Raw genomic sequence first — 21,065 nt, 5'->3', positions numbered from 1 at the left:
TCCCTCATCCCAGATGCTGGCATTGGCTTTACTTGATCACATTGTTTCAGTAGACAAGCAGCAGCAGTGGCTGTTGTATCTCTCGAATAGTGGCTACCTGAAGGTGCTTGTGGATAGCCTGGCAGATGATGATCTGGCTCTTCAGAGCTTGCTCACACCTCAGCCCCCTTTGCTTAAGGCACTGTACACCTATGAGTCCAAAATGGTAATTTAGAAATTATTTTGTGTTACAGTGTTCATTTTTTAATTTTACTTTTTAGTTAAAGTTGTTTGTCTACACTTTGCATTGATTGTACTCAGAGATATTGTTAAGGAAGCTTTCCTGTCTGACCATTCAAGAGCACTCTGGCAGTCACACTTGCCCCACCAGAGATTTTAACTGCTGAAATCAAAACCCCTTTGTAGCGAGCAGATCCAGTGACCGATGGGTGCCCCACTTCACCCTCACCACACTCACACACTCAGACCAGGTTTCCTTACTGGTTTGACCCCAGGTTTCCCAGGGCAGTCTCAGACAGCTTGAGCTGGTGCCTCTGAGGAGGGACCCTGAACAAAGGAACCCCAGGGTTTTTATACTCTCAACAGTCTGTGTGAGTCAGTCTGGGGTCTTCCAGCTGAGTCCTTGTCTCCTGCCGTGTCTCTGAGTGTCCGGTCCTCTGGCTGGTGCCCCATATCCCTGGTGCCCTTTGTTTTGCAAAGGGTGGGCAGTTCACAAGCTCTTGCTTGGGGCTCCTGCCACCCTTCAGAGCTACTTGCCCTGAAGGTATTCCTTAAGTATATTTTACTAAAATAATATATTTGAAATGATGTTAAAATCAAGTGAGAAAGTAGACATTATAGGTCTCATTGTGCATCTCCAAAACTTAACCTTCTCTGCTCTTGTGTAGGCATTCCTCACTCGAGTAGCCAAAAGTCAGCAAGGTGCATTAGAGCTGTTGCGGTCTGGTGTGATTGTGCGGCTGGCACAGTGCCTCGTGTATGACATGCGACCTGAAACAGACCATCAGGGGTAAGTGTTGCTTCCCTGGATGATGATGGAACCATAGTACAGTCTTCCTGGAAGCACATCATGTCTTTTTGTAGCCTCATGATTTTTGAGGCTATAAATTGAATTTTTGTGTGTTTATTCTTTGTGTGTATATTTCTTAAACCTATCAGTTCAGTTTAAAGCTACCTTTCATTGAGAGGAAAATTTCAGATGTGGATATGAGGTTGTACTTGCATGCTAATTACTTAGACTACAAAAAAATTATTTGGTATCTTGGATAAAAATGATTAATGTATTATTGTTAAATAATTTATACTGTAATGTTTGACAAACAGCTTACACTGTAGACTTATTTTGGGGGCTTTGCAGTTGGTGAAGTGCAGAGTTTGTCCTCCACCATAAAGCATTGAGAGAGCAGTGAATTAAATGCTATTTCAGGAATATTTTATGATATGTTTTAAAAAAAAATATTCACAGTTACATATTGCTTGGCAAGTTTCTTGATGTGCCACTTGGCAAGTTTCATGCCATGTTAGTCATTGTGAGGTGATTGAGAGAAGATCTCAGAGAAGGAAATTCCATATTTAGGGGAAATTACCTGGACTGATTTGGACTTGGTCCTTGTTTTAAACTTACAGTTCTTAGTGACACACTGAGAATTCAAACACTTCGGAAAAATTTAAGATTTAGGCAAGGTATACTATTTGAAAGTTCCAATTAGACATGATAAGATTGTATAAAACCTACAGGACATTTGTGGAGGATTGTATTTAACAGTTGCTTTAGAATTAAGCACAACTCTTCCTAAAAGTTTTGTATATCAGGAAGCAGGTATCATATTTCTGCAACAAAGTTATCTGGTTTAATCTAGCATAATACAAAGAAGTAATTTTCCCTGCTTAAAGAAAACGTCTGGCAGCAGCTGTGTATCATAAATGTGTTGCTTTTCCAATATAAAGTCAGTTCAGGTCTAGACACCTTATTGAAATATAAATGGTTTTAGGTTCTTGAGTGATTGTAGGCTGAGGCTTTGCCTCACTAGTGAACTTTACTCTTCTTGCACTCCTTATCTTTTTTTTCCCCCTCCCTTCTTTTTAAACCTTCTAAGAATGTATGCAATGAGAGATCCCCCAGTCTTCATTCCTGCTCCAGTGGAACGTTACCGCCAGATTCTTCTTCCAGCTCTTCAGCTGTGCCAAGTGATCCTCACATCCAGCATGGCACAACACTTGCAAGCTGCGGGACAGGTAAGTTCCAAAACATGCTTGAGTATCACTACTATTGCTCATTCAAAGAAATTATATGTGCCTTTGCTCTGATAGTAAGTTTTTTTGTTTGTTTGTTTGTTTGTTTTTTTTAATCCCATCCTCACTGCTACACAAGGTCTTTTGAAGTTCTTCAGAATCATTGTTTCCTCTCTGCTTGCCATTAAATTCTGAGTCAATCATATTTTCTCTTTTTTTCTTGTGGTGCAGGTTTTGCAGTTCCTAATTTCTCATTCAGATACTATCCAGGCAATCCTGAGGTGTCAAGATGTAAGTGTTGGATCTCTCCAGGAGCTGGCCTCCCTGACAGGAATAATCAGCAAGGCAGCATTGCCTGGTAGGAACTGCAGTTTTGAAGTCTCAGCACCATTTGCAAGGATATCAGGCTTTGTTTTCTGTAAAGAAACAGCAAGACAGAAGAGAATATCCATGGCAATACAAATTTTTTTTGACATGTAGAGCTCTGAGAAAAATAAAGAAATGTTAAATAATTTTCTTGAAGTAAATATGCAGTAGACATAGTGCTCTTACCCATATGTAGCTGACTTCCCATTTTCTTTTCATCATGTTACCTCACACTAAGTACTTTTTGTCTTGGAGGTGACTTACAAATAGAAGTGCTCAAAGTGTCTCTGGTATCTTAAAAAAACAATTTTTATTCAATAAGCTCTGTAATAGAGGAAATTAAGATTGAAAATTGTTTGCACGCCCATGTTTTTTAATGTCTTCTTGTTTTTTATTTATTTAAAATACCAAGTTTCCCAGGGGGAAGCATGGCAGATTAGCATACTGCCATTTCTCTTGGGTGACTTACCTTTGCAAAGGGCTAATAACAATTGTGATGGATATAGTGGTTTCTTCTGCATGCTTAGCAGTTCAAAATAACTTCTCTGTTTTGATTTAATGGTTTTCTTTGTTCAGGAGAGATGTCTGACTACAGTAGAAAGGAGTACAGAGATGTAGGTTTAGCCCAAGTACTTCTTTTCTTGCGGTATACAGAACTTTGCACAACAGCTGTAATTTCCATGCCAGCCTCCCTTCCTCCTTGCCTCCATTTGATTACTTACCAGAACAGTAAGCCACATGCTGTCATGTGTCTCCTGGTAGCTGCATTCATATCTGAATATTTTGCTCAAAAAATATGCAAAATACAAGTTGAATGTTTGGCTGAAATATTTCTGATCAATGGTTACATTTAAATGTATACAATGCATAAATCTGTTAAAAAAAAACCCCAAACAAACTGTTACTTAATGGCTGTATCTTTTATCAGGAGTGCTAAATGAGCTGGACATGGATGTTAATGAAGGAACACAAATGGAGCTACAAGGACACATAGGGCGATTTCAGGTAATTAAGTCATATATTTAACCCATGTCCTTTTAGAATTGGTTATTCAGATGTGTTTCTTCCTGTTTTTCTACTTAGAATAGTAGCAGTTAGGAAAGAGATGTTTTCCAGCATCAAGAAGAATGTGTGAGGTTTTTTTTGTGGGAGTGGGATGGGGTTTTGATGGTCTGTTTTTTGGTGTCTCTCCACACTTCCCTGTCCAGTAGAAGAGATAACATTTGGCAACATCAGGCTTGCATCAGGGACTGTGTTTCCCTTCCTACCTTAGGACTTACGTGAAGAGAAAAATTTGAAGCCAACACCAAAACATGTGAAGTAATGCAGAAACAGTTTGTTACCACTTTGGCCACAAGCATGTCTCCAGCTCAACAATTTGGTGTATCAGACATGCTAGTGATTAATTTATTTGTTACTGAATTAGTTTTTGTACTCCGCTTTTACCGGACTTCAGATTTTGTTTGTCTGTATAGGTAAAGGTGTTTTAGGTGTGGGAATGGGTAAACCTAAAATGTCATTGATAGTATTCTGTATAATAGTCTGCAAGAGACACAAGAAAAGTTGTGCACTTGTGAATTGCACTCATTTCTCATTGGCAGTGTTTTAGGGTGCAATTAATTTCCAAATTAAATCAAGGTAAGTTAATACACTAAAAACTTAAATTTTGTTTACAAAGTGCTAGAAGTTTTATCTGCATTGCTTTTTTAATACTGGGTTTTAAGGGACATGTATCACTTAAGTGAAAAGAATCGTGCACCTAATTTGTTGAGATGGTAATTTAAATGTTCATTTCTTACGGCAGCGCCAGTGCTTAGGACTTCTGAGTCGGTTTGGAGGATCAGACAGGCTGCGTCAGTTCAAGCTGCAAGATGATAACGTAGCAGGAGACAGAGTGAACAAGAGGGATGAAATTGAGTTGGCCATGCAACAGGTAAGGACACGAGGTACCAGAAGCTTCAGTCTCAACATTTTACCTGCTGTGCAGATTTGTTTGGTTATCATAATTTCATATGATAGTGGTAATGCTCTACACTGGTTTTAGTGTGGTGTAGGAGTCCATATTTTATTTAAAGTAATCCTTGAAAATGTATTTACTCACATTTGCATTAGAAACCTTAATTGTTTTGCATACAAACTCTTGAATTTTAAAGGCTTAAATTGATCAGAAATGTTCAAAATGAAAGCTGTGTATAGAGGGCAATGGCTAACACTAACTTAAAGCCAAAGGGGACCTAAAATTGTCCAGAAATTTTAGCTAGCAGGTTTGGGAAGGAGGCAAAGTTGCAAGTCCCAGACTTGCAGTAGAAGAGAGTTTGTAACTGATGAGAAAATAGAACCATCACATTCTGGTGAGAAGAGAGGAGCAAAGCATGTTGTTCACTGACATTTGTCCATGTAAAATTTAATGCTTCAAAGCCTGTAGATACTGTAATTGACATGCTGTCTTTTTTCTTTCCTTTGTTGGCAGGTCTGTGCCAACGTGATGGAATACTGTGAGTCACTGATGTTGCAAAGTGCCCCCAGTTTCCAGCACACTGTTTGTCTGTTTACTCCCAGCCTATCAGAGTCAACCAACCGAGATGGGCCTCGGCAGGGTGAGATTTTTGACTTGCTTTTTTATGAGCCTGAACAGTGTGACATTTGGGCTACTAGAAAATAGTGAACCAGAGGCTGTAGTTTCACATACTGTTTAAGTCACTTTATGCCAATACTGTAGCTGCTCACTCTCTCATTCTAGAATCCATGCTTGTTCAACCTTGCCAAATCAGGAAACTAATCCTAGTTAAAACAAATTGATTTTTCATCCACAGCCTCAGAAATATATGTCAGTAAAGAAATACGTGCATGTAAATAAATAACACAAAGAAAGTCAAGATCAGATTTCAGCATCTGTGCTGGATTACATTATTTTAAACTGGGACCTCATTTATGACATGTGAGATGTGCTTTGATGCTGATTGGAGCTCTATTGCAACACATAGCAAGAGTTTACAGTGTGTTATTATGCAGTTGAATGGCTAAAATAAATGTCTTCTAATCTAATTGCATTTCACATTTTGTACTCAGTACTGCATTAGGCTGACTGTCTTTTAGTACTGCAGTCACAGAACTTTTTGCCCAGACTTACATTTATGTTACTTCTGACACAAGTGCAAAATATACTTGCCAGTGTTTTCCTGTATTTCACTAGGTTATTGACAGAGAGCATAGCTTATTGATTTCTTGGGGTTTTTTAGTCTTGTTTTCTTATCTTCAACATCTTGTCTAGATACACAAACACCAGTGGTCCCATATTGGCACTTGCCTGGCCTGGGCATTATTGTTTACCTTCTGAAACAGAGCACTAGTGATTTCTTCAGTTACTATGACAGCCATCGTCAGAATGTTAACAAACTGCAAAATGTGGAGCAACTGCCACCTGACGAAATAAAAGAGGTAATTTTTCTTCTGACTCTGTAGTTCTGTATTGTAGTAACTTGAACACAGCTGTTAACAAAGGCTCCAAAGCATATTTGATAAGCAAGTAGTTCCACTTCTTGTGCAGATTCTTTTCTGCTCTTGGTGAAGGGGGTCCATAGAACGAGTGATCTAAAATTTTAGGGAAAATATTTGGCTTAACTTTGTAAAAGTTGTGACTTTCATTATAGTTGCTTGGAGATGGGTTTCGTTTTTCCATTTTTTGGTCAGCAAGGTTATGCAAATTCAAAATAGAGCAAGGTTGTAAAGAAATAGTAGCTTAGAAGAAAGTTCTACATATTAGTAAGTAACCTTATTTGCTTATTTCTTTTGATATTCTGTAATTTGCTACTGTCTTTCTGTTTTTTCTCTTCCCATCACAGTTGTGTCAGTCAGTTATGCCAGCAGGGGTTGACAAGATTTCCACTTCCCAAAAATACATATTGGCAAGGCGGCGCCTGGTGAAACTAATAAATAACCGAGCCAAGTTACTCTCCCTATGTTCCTGTATCCTTATAAAATTGAAATGATCCTCAAGGAGATGATCCAGAAAAGCAGAGAGATAGAAACAGGGTTTTTTTACCTGGATTTCTGACGACTTCGAACAAAAATTCTTTGCAAAAAGTAAATTTGAAATACTGGCAATTAAGTTATGAGGGTATTGCTCTGCTACTGTCAGGATGTAAGGATTTTCAAGTTAGTAATTCCCATTTTGAAACCCAGCTAGGACTTCCTGCAATATGCTAATAAAGGAATTGTTACAGCCCAGCTCTTCAATTTTAATGTCCAGGCCCCATAAACATTCACACATGTCCAAGTGTGGTGGAAGAAATACTTTGAAAAATAATTTTGATGTGCCTGTCATAATAGGAATTTGTAGTCTTAAAGCCAACCTTGCATAAACCTAAATCTCATAAACACCAGTAATTCTATGGAAATAACCAGTCATGCACAAAAGAATTGTCTTCAACAGATCAGAATTTTCCTCTGCAACCACCCTTGGGAAAGATGTGCTCTTGCATGCTTCGCTGTTGTCACCTAAGATGTTACTGCCATGCCTGGCTGTATAACCTCAGCTTTATTTTACTGTGTGCAGTTGAGATACCTTTACAAACCACATGAGCAATCCATACTCTGCTCTCCTCCTGAGGGCTGGATTGAGGCTCTGCAGGGTGACGAGGACAGTGAGTGTGAGTGATCCATCACTGGGCTGTGGCAGTGAAGGAGGTGATAGGTGGTTGAGCTGACATCTTCAGCTGTTTCCAAATGTGTAAATATGCTCATACAATAAATGTACAATCCAAAGACAAATTGGAGTCCTTCACTGAGATGTGTCTGCAGATATCATAGAAATATGTCTCTTCATTCTTTGGCGCCATCTGGAACACTACCTACTGCACTGCACCCCCACTGACTCCCAAGACCCACTGCTGTCCTCTAGGATGTCATTTAAGAAAGGAAGGCTGCAAGGTAAAATTTCTCAAGCATCAAAATGCCTTTGAATAACTTCTTATGATTAGCTTTAAAACTGATTTCCTACTATTAATATCTTACTTTTTGTATTTAATAAAAGAGATTATGTTTGGATTTTGCACACCTTTGGCTATTCTGCCGGAGAATTGGCAATACTGATATTGTTTACAAACAGACTTCTGGGTTTTGTGTATTACACATAATCTCCAAAGGAAAGTAAAAGTAACTATTTTTTTTTATTTCTGCTCTTCAAACTAACTGAAGTTCAGCTAATACAATCAGATAAGTAATCCAAAATAGTTTATAGGAAAATATTTCAGTATAATCTTAGATGAAATTATGAAATAAAGTTAATATTGGTGGTTTTAAAAGTATGTTTAGAATTATAGCCACCATTGTTTCACGAGAGGATTTTAAGTTCGTTGAATTTCATCTTTTACAAAAGAAAGAAATGGAAGGAAATCAGGGAGAATGGATTTGCGGAAGAGTCTTGCTTAAAGTGCCATGTTGTGTGATCAAAATTATTTATGACTCATTCTTTATGTATTTTCTCCAAATCATTTAAATAAAAAAAATAGTGTAATTTCTAATGCATAAGTTTACTTTTGGATTAAATTGGAACACTGTTTTAAATTTGTTACACGACTTGATGCAGAGATAGTGTGGAGCAGCCAACACAATATTAACATCTTGTTTTCTATTGCCAGATTCCTTTGGTTCAGAGCCAAGCTTGGATTTCAGTAGTGGACTGAATCGAGTGAGCCAGCACGATATAGACCAGGTGAGACGTGACAGTCTGCTGCAGGGTACAGAATGCTCCTGGCTACCCTGCAGCTATTAGAAGCAGTCTGACTGTTGTTTTCCCACTTCTGAACAACCTGCAGTAACACAAACAGCATAGAACTTCTTTTAGGATTAGTGAAGCAGTACAAAATTGTTTTGGAAAATATTGTGAAACAGGTGGCACTTTTGCTGCTGTGCACATACCTTTGAATCTTAATATGAAGAGTTAAGTAAAAAATGAGCTATACTTAGAAAAGAATCATTCTTTTTCTCTTACCAGTCAAAGAGTGTTTTGTAATAACAGCTTTCCAAAAACACCAGATATACTTGAAAGACCTGCAATATGAGGGCAAGTTTTTAAATTTTCTGTGATCAAACTGTTCGCTATAGGTCAGCTTCAGCCAGGCTATAGAGAAATGAGATTAAAAGGGTGACAGGAACTGAGGAGACTATAAAATGTGGATGGTAGAATAGAAGTAATTTCCACTTGCACAGAAATAAAATAGTTTGTGTAAATTTGATGCAGAAGTGGCAGGAAAAAAGATATTAATAAATCCCACTGACATTTCTGTGACTATGCAGAAAAACACTGTTCTTCAAAACTGCAGTATCAAGTACCTTTATAAGATACAGAATTGTTAGAAAAGTTGCTGTGTGTTTTGTCATGAGGCATCTATCATTTATTTTGTTTGTCCAAAAGTAAAGTATACAGTATCATCTTGGTAAAATACTTAAAATATAGTTAATTCAGTGACTCTTCACATATGCATTAATGAAAAAATGTTGTTGGTGCACACGGACTCTCTAGAGTCCTTAAAGGACTAGGAAAATTTTAATTGGAAGATGTGTTTGTAGGACTCTTAAGTGAAGAAGCTGAATTATAACCAATAATTCCTAAAACAGAATAAGTAGTACTTATTAGAGAAGTCAGAAAAACCCATTCTTGGGAAAGCAGGTCAGAGAATAAATCATAGTGAAGGGGTTTACAGGCAGCGGATAATAAGCTGGCATTTCAGGAAGAAAAGATTTTGTACTGATGACTGCATCAAATCTCTGTTTCTCAGCTTCAGATAGAAGCCACAAACAGCTTTGGTGAATCTCTGCAGAAGAAGCTCCTGGACATCGAAGGTTTATATTCCAAGATTCGCTCGCGGTACACCTTTATTCAAGCTCTCGTTAGACGTATCCGTGGTCTCCTAAGGATATCAAGGACCTAAAAGACACTTGGTACATGCTGCTTGCCCAGTGAAGCTGTGTATTAGGGCAGGCCTTCTAGATCATTGCATTTTATAGATCAAACGTTTTCTAAATACTGCCAAAATTATTTTGTTACTTTTTTTTTATCCCTGTGGATGATTTTTGTGTATTCTTTCCTACTGCCCCCAACTTGACATAAAAAATAAAGGATTGCTTTTGACTGAATTATGAATAACGTAAAATTTCAAGCAAGAAAGAATTCGAATAGAAGGCCTCAAGGAAACAGGAAGTTCTGCAGCAGTGATGATACTACATTTGTTGATGCTTTCAGAGAAAACTAAAACATCTTTGTCTTTGTTGTTCCTGTTTCACACCGAGATTTAATGAAACCATAGAGTTCACATTTCATCACTTGCAGACTGATTACTGTGGTGTGGGTTTTATATTCATTTTGTACTGTGAACTGCTAATTTCTGCTCCCCCTCGTCCTGGTTTTTTTTTTCAGAAGTAGTGAAAGAAGTACAAACTGCTTCTCTTTGAACAAGTTTAAATGAGAAAAGTGATAAAAGTCATGGAAGGTAACTGCTATAGGTTTAGTTCTTGTGGCTGGGGAAGTAAAGGTTTTGTGCTTTTCTTGGTGCAGCACTAGTGTAAGGACAGAATAAAGTGCATGGGGTGGAAGCCAGTAATCTTGAATGATAGGTTGGTTCTATAATTAGATTGTTCTCCTATGAGGCATTCATATATCCTTGTATCTTCTGTAAAAAAAGCTATTAAAAAAAGCGTAATCATTGATTATTGACATAAGATCTGTTGCACTTTTCCCTTAACTCAGTCTGAGCTTATGGCCCAGTTCATGTGTGCCTCGTACATTGTTTCCTCTGAGTTTTCATTATGTAATAGTTCACATTTTTTATTATTTGATATTTACCTATCTGCACAACCTAATTACATGGATGACATATTTTTATGCAGGGATGATGACAGTGGGGCTGTCAGGTGAGGCCTCTTAGCTAATCCATAGGAGCAGCTTGGTTATCAGTGTTCTACGCAGCTGGACTTTGACTATTGACTTCCAGCAGGGAATGTTTCTTGTTTCTCCACCACTCGGAGAGAACCAGTCTCTAATCCAAGAAGTGTGCTGGCCCCGAGGAATCCCCTAAAGCAGGCCGTGGTTCCGAGCTGTCTGTTGTGCGGCCGGAGGGTCCCGTTCGCCGCTCTCGGTGGCCGCGCGGAGGCCCCGGGCCGGTGACGCCGCCGGGCCGCGCCCGCCGCGCGCTCCCGCCGCCGCAGATTCGTCACGCGCTGGCCCCGGGGCCGCGGTTTTATTCTCCAAACCTTTATCCCCGCTCTGATTCCCGCCCGGGCGTGTCCAGGGAGGGCGCGGGGAGGGTCCCGCTCCCGGACCGTTCTCTCCGTGCCGGGGGCGCAGCCGGGCTCCGTGTGTCGAAACGGCGGCAGGCGCGGAGCGCTTTGTTTACTCGCCGCGGCGTTCGACGTGGAGCCGGGCGGCAGCGGCAGGGCCAGCGCGGCGAGGGCAGCGGAGCGGGGCGGGCCGGAGCGCCGGCGGAGCGGCTCGACATGGGTGAGGAGCGAGCGGGAAGCGGCTGCCCGAGGGGCCCCGTCCATCACGACCCTTCCCGGCGGCCGTGGAGGCGGGGAGGGCGGACGGGTCGGTGTTGAGCTCTCCCGCGGGGAGGGATGGTCTCCTGCCCGCCGGCGGCGAGAGGCCGAGGCTGAGGGCCGCGCTTGGGCGGTGCCCACCTGCCCCCAGGCCGGGCCCTGGCCGTGGGCCGGTTCCCGGGCAGCCGGCCCTGGAGCGCCCGGAGGCCGCCGTGGAGCTGCCTTGCGATGGCGAGGCGTCCGAGCAGCGGCGGGAGGGTGTGTTCGCTCATATCCTCAGGCTTCTGTACTCCTGACACCTGGCAAAATTAAACTCTGAATCAAGTCTGTAATGGGCTGCTGATAAGGAGCGGATTAGGGGAGCAGGTCCTGCAGACTAGTAAAGGAAGTAGAGGGTATATTACAGAGAGGCCCTGAATCTGAGGGTTGAGTGATTGAGGTGAACTTGTCCTATTGCAGATGGTATTTGAGCAGTGTTTTAGTGTGGGAAAAACATACACAGTAGCATATAAAAAGAGGGAGTGAGAGGTGTCTGGCGGCAAGCAAAGTTACTGACTGAAAGAATTTTTGCATTTTAGTCCTCCATGCAACTACTGGTAACCTTCTAGTTGTGTTTCTATTGAAATACCTTTTTCCAGCTCAGTTCTCTTAAGGTTGTTTGCCTGTCTGGCAGTAAGAGGTGCCATGAGCAGCACTGTGCAGACTGGCAACTGATGGTCCCTTAACCTTCTTGTTTTCCAGGTCTGTAGCATATATGGCTTCTGTGGTGGGATGGGCTTAGAAGAAATAAAGCAGCCTGTTATCAGTCTGAGTTCCTTCTGAAGTATAAGTTCTTTGCTCCCTCCTTTCCCTGGAAAAGCAGATGCCTAGACAGGCAAACATAGGAAATAATTTTTATTCAAACATCTTTCAGTAAGATTTTGGTTGCAAATCTTCTTGTCTCTGATATATCTATCAGTGTTGTCAGTGATTCTGGCTCGTTGGATGCTTCATTACCTTTTGCAGGCTTTAAGTGTATTTACAAAGTTATGATTTAACATTAGATATGTTTGTTATAAAAATCTTCGGGAAAAAATTGTTACTGGCTTAGAACATCAGTATTCTTTTTCTGAATAAAAATCTAGTAGGCATAAATGAGATATTAGCCTGGCCACAAGTACTTTTGCATGCATTTAGAGAAAAAATGAGATGATGGGGCAAGCCAGTTTTGATAAAAAGAATAAGAAGGACATTTAAGATCAGCTGCTAGACTTCTCTTTAGCATTAACCTACTTGATTTGGTGCAGTTTTGCTGTTTGTAATGAACTGATTTAATATGTACCTACTGATTTATACCTAATTTTAAGAAAAAAATAAGTGGATGGTCCTGTGGAAGGCCATTGACATCTTCTGATTCTGAATTCTTTCAGGCTTCTTTGGTCCTTGTATAGTCTCTGGCACTGAAAACGTAGAGTCTGATACAAGCCAAAAAGATGATGACTCATATTTTGGCAAATGAGAGAAAAGGAAAAAATAAAATTGTAACTGCAGTGAAATTTGATGCTGCTGCAGTGTGATTTGCTGGAATGAGCTACCATAAAATCATAAAATGGCAACATAAACCAGGAGGACATGATGTTGTTGAGCACACACAGCCATCTGGGCAACAACCTGGACTTGTCCAGAGAGAAACATCTTGTAGGCCAGTAAGAAATGAGGTCGGTGTGTTTGCCTTTACGTATCCTCCAGAGAGCTGGCTGACATTGAAATGTCTTTCTCTTCTGTTTTTTGTAGGGGGCTTTTTCTCCACCATCTTTTCCAGTTTGTTTGGAACTCGAGAGATGAGGATTCTCATCCTGGGGCTGGATGGAGCAGGAAAAACAACCATTCTCTACAGGTTACAAGTTGGAGAAGTTGTTACCACCATTCCAAGTAAGTGATCTGCCCACAGGGAGAATATTTGCCTGGAGCCTGTGATTTTCCTGTAGCTCTGACACATAAACTTTGCCAGCCGAACTTACTACATGCCTCCTTCATAAACAAAAGGACCTTATGTTGTGGCAGCCTTGCACTGTTGTATCTAAGAACTTTTCTTGGATAAAACTATTGCAAAAGAATATTTTATGCTGCCTTGCAAAATGCAAAAAGCGTTTGACCTCAAGATTGTTAGCGTGATTTCGCAGGCTATTCGTGATAGGTCAGCATTCAATAGATGATAACTTGTAGACTGTATAATTCTTTTGTTTCCAAATATAACTATTATGTAAACTTCAGAGGTCATTGTTGCTGTATGTAGGATGGTATACCTTTTTTTCTTGACAAGGGTTATATAAACACTTTTGTTTAATATGGAGAAGAAGAAATCAGATAATTTAACTTTACATTCTGTAGAAAATGTAACAAAACTCAATGTGAGGTTTCAAGGGAGAAGATGATGCTTATTTTAAAAAAATGCAACTGATTTTACCACTTTTCTTGGCATTCAGGCAGCCACACCCACCCAGTGTGTGTGCCCAAGTTTTCTGGCCATGATCACTCTGTGTAACATGAGGGACAAGGGATGCTTGACTTTTTTATGTCCCTGTCATGTCTGTTGTGTTCCTCCTGAATCTGACTTTGCTCAGGACTCTATTACCTTTTAGAAGCCAGCAGTTTGCTGGGGCATAATCTTTTTGCCTGAGGGTTTTGCTTATTTCAGCCTCCATAAATTTTAAGCAGCCTGTGCCCACTGTTCACTTCCCTGGGCTGTGTTTCTCTGGGCTGGCAGGACAAGGAATGACATACATGATACTGCAGCCTTGTTGCCATCTTCCAGACATTGGAAGACATTGAGTCCTCTCCTGAGAAGTTGGTTTTGCTTTGGTTCTGCTGTGTCTCTTAAAAGAGTGCAGACCTTGGGTGGACAGAAGGACACATTCCTTAGTGCTCTCCTGCTGTCAGTTGTGTACTTGGTTATCACAGCAGGCCAGTTCTTTAACCCTTGCTCTTTTTCTTTTGATGATTTCAGACACACTACTGTTTTTTAACAACCTTAGCATTTGTTACAAATATCTGCAATATGTTTACAATGTGGTTTTATTAGTTCAAAAGAAATATTTCTGCATTATTTTGAGTCATGTTTGTTGGGGTAGCTTTTCAAAAGGCATGAGCTTCATTATGCAACTACTCAGAATTTTCAGGTCTGAAAATCTTAAACTGAGTGCTGTGATATTCTTCAGAAAAATAGGAAAATCGCCAATAGTAAAATTGTTTAACTTTGTTTCAGCCATTGGCTTCAATGTTGAGACAGTGACCTACAAGAATCTGAAATTTCAAGTCTGGGACTTAGGAGGACAGACAAGCATAAGGTAAGAGATTTCTTAAAGTCAAGTAACTTTCTATAAAAAGTGCCAAGTTCTTGGAATTCTCACAGCAGGCATTTCTGAAAATTATTTAAGTTTAAAAAGCCCATTCTCAGGAGAGCATTTTCATCTAATGGAACTCAGTTTGTAAAACCTGTGATGCACTACAGATTGGAAAAAAAACAAGCCAGTGTTTTCATTTGCATTTGGTTTTGCTTTGAGAAACAAATTTATTAGTGTAGTAGGCAATTGAGTAGCATTCTGAGAAAGAGTGAAAGGGGTGATAAAAACCCAGAAGATACTTCCTAGGTTTGCATTCTTAAGAATAGTGAAGTTGGATTTAGGTATAGATGGTAATTTTTTAGCAAGCTTCACAAGTTTAGTAATGAGTCATTAACAGGACCCCCTGTATGATCCCCTTGTGATTCCTTTTTCAGTGCTCAGTAGCAAGGTGCAGTGTAGTTAGCTAGTAAGGAAGGTGCAGTTAGTGAGATAAAGGTTCCTTCTCTATTTAGTTTCAGTACAATAATTCTGAAAAAGGTGGTTTGTTTTGGTCCTTGTTAATTACTTGCCTGTATTAATTAGTCATTTGAGATTTCTCTGGTGACCCTTCTTTGGTGACCAGATGTCTATGAAGATGTCTATGTCTTTTAAACTTTTTTTGCTTTCCTGTCCCTCGGTTATGGACCTGATGTCCTGCAGTCTGATTCCCAAATAAATCTGTCCCCAGCATGTCTGTTCTTTCCCTGTTTTTCAGGTTGCTTCTTTATTTGTTTGTGTTGGGTTGGGGTTTTTTGGTATGAGTTTTTTTTGGATGGTTTTGGTTTGTTTTGTCTTGTTTTTTTTTGTTCTGTCTCAGAGAGTATTTGTACTGTCTGTTCATTTTTGTAGCCTCTTGAAGAAATCTTCTACTTGCTTCCTGGGGCCTTTCACCTCAGAGACAGTTTTTTACTTCCTCTGGGTGATCTGTTTTTAATTATCTAGCTAAAAAGAACTGCTAACATGCAAATGATATGACTGGAACTTCCCTCTCCTCTGCAGGCCCTACTGGCGGTGTTACTATTCAAACACAGACGCTGTCATTTATGTAGTGGACAGCTGTGATCGAGACAGAATTGGCACTTCGAAATCAGAGCTTGTTGCTATGTTAGAGGTAAGAAAACAAGGATCACAGTCATTATCAGTAAAACAAATTGAGAAATTAAAACTTCTTTTTTGAGTAAATATGACATTTGATTCAGTGAACCAAGTGAAGCTTGCCCATGCAGCACTTCTGACTGAAAAGGCACTGAATACTCTGCGGGTATTTCATGGGTTTGTGCAGCATTATCTGGACAGTTAATTTCATGTAGCCTTGTGGTCATATGAAAATTTACCTGCCTGCCATGGACAGCTGCTCAGTACTGCAGTGTGGCAAGATCAAGCCCTGAAGGATTGACAGTAATTAGTATCCTACAATGTTTTGAAGCTGAAGAACAAATGTAGAACAAGGTAATAGAAGTAAGATGAGTTGAGCAACACTTTCTTTCTCTTTCTTGCCTTGCTGCCCAAAATACCTGCAAGCTCATTTAATGTGCCTTGTTAAATCCAGCTAGCAGCTTGTTTTGTAACTTGGACTGGCCATGTTTTGAAACTGCTTCTATAGGGTATCATACTGGAATTGAAAATAAACACCGTTCTTTCACTGAAGAATTTTCTACAGAACAGAAATCAGCAAAAAAAAAAAAATTGAGAGCTGCTGAAGTTATTTTTTATTATATGTCCGTTTTTTCATTATATAGGTTTTCTCTCCTTAAATAAATTCCGCAGAAGTCTCTGCAACAACTTCCGTGATTTTCACTTTTTTTTTAGGAAGAAGAGCTGAAGAAAGCCATTTTGGTGGTGTTTGCAAATAAACAGGACATGGAACAGGCCATGACTCCCACAGAAATGGCAAATGCCCTTGGTCTACCAGCTTTGAAGGACCGAAAATGGCAGATATTCAAAACCTCTGCAACTAAAGGCACAGGGCTTGATGAAGCAATGGAATGGTGAGTACCAGTCTAGTTATGCTTCATTCATATACCTAATTTTACACATTCGGGGTTTTTTTTTTAATAAGACTGGATTTGTAGATAGTCTGACGTAAAAGAGTCCACTTTGACTGTTTTTATGCTGGAAGTATTTCAGCAGAATTTAAATGACTTTTCAGTAAACTGACTTACACTTTTTCCTAGGTTGGTGGAAGCCTTGAAGAGCAGGCAGTGATACAAAACTGACCAGTGCAAGGAAGTGTCAGCTATAGCCAGCATCCTCCTTTCTGCAGTTAAGTATTTTCAGGCCACAGATTCTTGTAAATAGAACAGATTTGAATTTGACTTCTGTAATGTGGATGCCTCTCTTCAATTGTAAAACTGAAATAAGTGAATGTGTACATTATGATACTCAATTTCTTTCTTTTTGTTTAAAGAATGTACTTATGTTAATTTGTATGAAAGTCTTACTAGCTGAGAAAGTTGGTGGTTTTTTTGTCATTCCCCCTTCCTTTGGTGGTTTTGGTGGCCAGCATATTGGTGTAGATAGAACACTAATAAAATCTGGAACTGTCAGCTATACTTGTTGTTGTGGTGTGTTGCTTGCTAGAGGCTGCTTGCTTTACAGAAACAAGTCCAAGTGCTGCCAGTTCCAGCAGACACGCAGCTGAACACCTGCAGAGGTGCACCTTCAGTGCAGACACACTGTTACAGTGAAGTACAGCAAGAGAGCACAAGTAGTGCACCTCTGGTTGCCAACCTGGCATTCAGTGGGTGTCTGAAAGGAAAACCAGTGTCTTCAGCACGCGCTACTGCCCTGATGTGCCAGGGCAGTAACTTGAATTTAACCTCCACCTACATGAGCTGTTGTTCCTGCACTCTCATCTTAGCCAGAAGTGACAGGTAAGTAGCTCAGTATAGCTGCAGAAACTGAAGGCCAAATCAAAGTCAGGAGCCAGACTTGTCTCTCTGGGACCAGTGTGTTCACAGGCAGGAATGCAGTCATCACAGAACCCATTTCTTACAAATGAAGTAAAATTTAATACAAAATATCATAGTTGTTGCCCATTCAACTGTACATGCTCTGGTAAATATACAGGCTTGGAAGAAATTTAGAGGTTTTTATTTAAGATCCTTGATGAAAAAGGACATAAAAATATTAATAAATACAATTGAAATATGCAAGTACTTTTAAAAACAGTAATTAGTTCTTTAACTCAGCATTATTTTCATAAATTAATCCTCCAGGAAGGAAAAGCCTTTTCATTCCACCATTGCCAAATCTTTTAGTGCATTACTTCGATGTCGCTTGGCCTTGTACATAGGGCGTAGAGATTCTATTTTTCTCTTCCTGGTTTCTGCTTTATTCTTGTGTCTCTTCAGCTTCCTCCTTGCAGCAATGTCAGGATTTGCTACAGTCTAAAGAAAAACAGTACATTGTTAGTTCATTGACAACTAACAGCAGTCCCTGTGAAAATCATGAACTTCCTAAGAAACTGGTGGCTGCTAAGACAACACCCAGGTGTTGGGGTCCTTGAAACTGAGGGTGTTCAGGCTGCTTTGCCCTTCAGGTAAGCAGGAAACTACCCTTGTCAACCAGAACCTGTGCAAGAGGCCAGTCATTGACAGCTTCTTCCAAGTTTTGTAAAGGAACTGATGAAACTGTCCTAATTAAAGATTAAGTTCTTCCTCAAACTCCCCTTCCTGGGCATCTCTCAAGCCTTTAGAGAAGCCCCATTTCTTTTTCACTCAAGAGAAAGTGGAATCTTACCTGCAAAGCTCTCTGCTTTTTCCTCATTGCTCTCTTCTGGTTGGCCTGTTTTTGCACAGAAGAAAAGGCCAGCGAAAAGGCCTCCAGCCCTACTAACTTCTTGAGAAGTTCTATGATTTCTTGGGAAAGGTTCTTTAGTGTTGGATCTGTTAAAACAAAATTGACTTAATCTTTTCAGCATATGGAACAAAAGCCAAGAGCACAAAATGGATTCCTCTTTCTTTAATAAAGGATGGCTGCACTGATAACCTTGTCCAAACCGGTGCCTGTGAAATCTGCTGGTGCTTCACCAGCTTTCCCAGAGAGTGGCTTTTCAACCAGCAAACAAACAAACAAAAAAGCTTCTGAGAAGCAAAAAACATTTTTAGAAGGGTGAAGTCATCCCAAAGGTAATTACAAGTGGCCTTCTACATATAGCCAGTAGGCTTCTAGTGAATTAGGCTTTGTTGGAAATAAAGATGATTCCAGTCAGAATCCTTGGTAAGCAAAACAAGGGCTGGCTTAATTGTTGGAATCACTATTTAATGGAAATATATATTAACTACAATCACTGGGGAAAAAAAAGATACTGGGGGTGAAAAAAGGCTAAAAAGAGGTACTAAGGGAAAACTGAGAGCAGGGCAAATACTTCCCTCAGTCTCTGGAACAGTTCTTGCAAGTTCCTCTCAGCAAGGACTATCTAAATCTTGGCACCATGAGCCCACCCTTGAGTACTACACTTTTCCCACTACACCACATGCTCAAGCTTTACCCACTTGGACACAGGAGCATGCCTAACTTCATTCCAGTCTTTGAACATGCAGGTTTCTATTTCAGCTGACATACACTCTCCTCCCTTCCCGGTATTTTGGTTAAACAGCAAGCAAGTGAAATTCACTGATTACAGTAGCAATGCCTCAACAGACAAAAGGAATGGCAGGTAGTGTTTGTACTGGAGCATAGCTGTGAAGCACATTCCTCTTTGTGAGGGAAAATCCCTTACCTTGCTCTGCATAGTTGCTGTTCAACTCCCTGTACAGAGGAGTGAGAATTGTTGGAAGGTAGGGCTTGATCCTGTCTTGCCCCAGATCTACTGAGATTGCTCCCAGGAACTTAAAGATGCAGCTTCTCTGAAAAGAAGTGTATGGGACATGAAGTAAGGAAAGCTGGAAGCAAGCTTCCTAACTGAACACCTTCTATGGCCAGGTATCACTGTTCAACACAGCAGGTGTTGTTTTAGACACCTGAGTCACAAACTCACTGCTGTTTCAAGGTCTTACTGCATCCAAGGCCTTTAGAGAGACACAACCCCTGTTGTGTGAGCTGGGACTGGGCTGGCAGCTTTTGACATTTTGAACAACAGGTTTGTTCTCCCTGTCCTCAACTGAGGCAACTGAAGACACAAAAGCTCAAGCTAACTCAGCACCATGGGGAACCACGGTGCTTTTTGTGATGCTCTCCCACACATCCCCTCCCTTGTCCTAGCAAGTTACTCCATACTGCCATTCCCCTGCCCGCATGAGCACTCTTGGGCATTCAAAGACACTGCTCTGTTCTCTTCAGCTTGGTGCTTGGGGCTTACCACTCTTCCACCACCCCGCAGGAGGCTGGAAGCATTAGCAAGAACCAGACTGGCACAAGCCTTTCCTGAGAACCCCAAAATGAAAGGCTTGTTTCTTCAGCACCTACTAACCCTCGCTTGAGTGCCAGCTCACAGCACCCTCTGCACCTTGTCCCCTGAAAGCAAAGAGCCAGAGCAACACTATCCTGTAGAAGTGCCCACCTCATCAAAAGCAGTGGGACTAACTGTTCTTACCTTTAAAGGGACCTTAGGGGAATATGCTGCTTCTCTCTTCACCATGACAGAGAGCTTCTTCATTAACCATAGCAGTGTGGCTGGCTGGCCTTTCTCTTGTGTGTCCTCTCTTTCTTCCTCTCCTTGAGCAGAAGTATCTCTCTCATCCTCTGAGACCTCCTGCTCTTCCACTTCACCCCTGAGTTCTCCATCTGCTTCTTTACCTTCTTCTGAGGCAGGGGCTAGCAAGTAAACAACTTTGGCCACAAAAAGTAAATTCTTTATAACCTGAAGTGTGGAAACAGAGGAGTCAGTCACTTTGGGTTGCTTTTGTAAGCAGCAGGGCATGTAAGAGCCAAGACTTGATCTGACAGAGGAACTTGCTGACCCAGAAGTCTGCAATGGAAGAGACCCCAGTCCTGCCCTGCACAGTGCTCCCCCTTCCTGTCCCTGCCACCCCTCAGTAGGCTGACACCACAGTGGGGACTTTCTGGGCTCCCAAGAGGCTCACAGTTGCTCAGATGCCCTGAGCAGAGAGCAGCGAGCCCTGAACTGTGTATATGCCCTGAGCCACCTCCTAGGACACAATATCCCTCACGTGCCAGGGCCTGCTCTGTGCCCTCCTGCAGCCCCAGACAGGCTCCTGTCCTTACCTGCTCACTCAGAGACACATCCAGGAACTTGGACTGCAGTTGATGGCAGAATGCAAATGCAAGTTCCTTCATCTGGGGAAATGAAAAAGGAGAAAGGAATGATTCCACTGAAGGGAGCTGGTAGCAGAGACTCAAAGCAGTATTTTGCAGTCCCCAAAGGGAGTTCCCAGGGGAGACCAAAGGATCAACTTAACTTCTGCCTACATCTTACAATCTGGAAGGATGTTTTTGTGCCGCTGAGAAAAGACCCCAGAGAAGCCCCCTCCCAGCAGCAGAGACACCTCCTCAAATGCTTTAAGTGATGAGGATTAGACAGCAGACAAGTGACTAAACGAGAAACATGCATGCCAAACTATGAACTATTTTTATGTCCCAGTCAGGGAATGGGCATGAGCAGAGTGA

General features: G+C 41.0%; 3 protein-coding genes across 3 annotated transcripts in view; 2 read left to right on the top strand and 1 right to left on the bottom strand.

The window, feature by feature from the left end:
• Window positions 1–10,317, top strand: part of NUP205 (nucleoporin 205) — a 45,777-nt gene extending 35,460 nt beyond the window's left edge. The window contains exons 32-43 of the mRNA XM_053979071.1: window positions 14–205; window positions 888–1,009; window positions 2,097–2,235; window positions 2,464–2,590; window positions 3,527–3,603; window positions 4,403–4,531; window positions 5,069–5,195; window positions 5,870–6,036; window positions 6,441–6,564; window positions 7,399–7,527; window positions 8,238–8,311; window positions 9,378–10,317. Coding sequence (XP_053835046.1) covers window positions 14–205; window positions 888–1,009; window positions 2,097–2,235; window positions 2,464–2,590; window positions 3,527–3,603; window positions 4,403–4,531; window positions 5,069–5,195; window positions 5,870–6,036; window positions 6,441–6,564; window positions 7,399–7,527; window positions 8,238–8,311; window positions 9,378–9,530 — 1,560 coding nt within the window. The 3' untranslated portion in view covers window positions 9,531–10,317. The remainder of the gene's footprint in view (window positions 1–13; window positions 206–887; window positions 1,010–2,096; window positions 2,236–2,463; window positions 2,591–3,526; window positions 3,604–4,402; window positions 4,532–5,068; window positions 5,196–5,869; window positions 6,037–6,440; window positions 6,565–7,398; window positions 7,528–8,237; window positions 8,312–9,377) is intronic.
• Window positions 10,318–10,810: 493 nt separating this feature from the next.
• ARL1 (ADP ribosylation factor like GTPase 1) lies at window positions 10,811–17,047 on the top strand. Its single transcript, XM_053979072.1, has 6 exons — window positions 10,811–11,095; window positions 12,907–13,044; window positions 14,378–14,459; window positions 15,495–15,606; window positions 16,305–16,483; window positions 16,670–17,047. Exons 1-6 carry the CDS (start codon window positions 11,092–11,094, stop codon window positions 16,698–16,700), a joined length of 546 nt encoding a protein of 181 aa, XP_053835047.1. The 5' UTR covers window positions 10,811–11,091; the 3' UTR covers window positions 16,701–17,047.
• A 435-nt stretch (window positions 17,048–17,482) lies between these two features.
• Window positions 17,483–21,065, bottom strand: part of UTP20 (UTP20 small subunit processome component) — a 63,486-nt gene continuing 59,903 nt past the window's right edge. Inside the window, exons 58-62 of the mRNA XM_053979070.1 lie at window positions 20,664–20,735; window positions 20,032–20,298; window positions 19,219–19,345; window positions 18,237–18,382; window positions 17,483–17,884 (exon numbers count right to left, since the gene is read on the bottom strand). Coding sequence (XP_053835045.1) covers window positions 17,729–17,884; window positions 18,237–18,382; window positions 19,219–19,345; window positions 20,032–20,298; window positions 20,664–20,735 — 768 coding nt within the window. The 3' untranslated portion in view covers window positions 17,483–17,728. The remainder of the gene's footprint in view (window positions 17,885–18,236; window positions 18,383–19,218; window positions 19,346–20,031; window positions 20,299–20,663; window positions 20,736–21,065) is intronic.

Source organism: Vidua macroura, chromosome 5, assembly GCF_024509145.1.
Source record: "Vidua macroura isolate BioBank_ID:100142 chromosome 5, ASM2450914v1, whole genome shotgun sequence".
NCBI lineage: Eukaryota > Metazoa > Chordata > Aves > Passeriformes > Viduidae > Vidua > Vidua macroura.
Note: the sequence above shows the minus strand (reverse complement) of the source record. Positions and strands in the feature narration are given on the sequence as shown.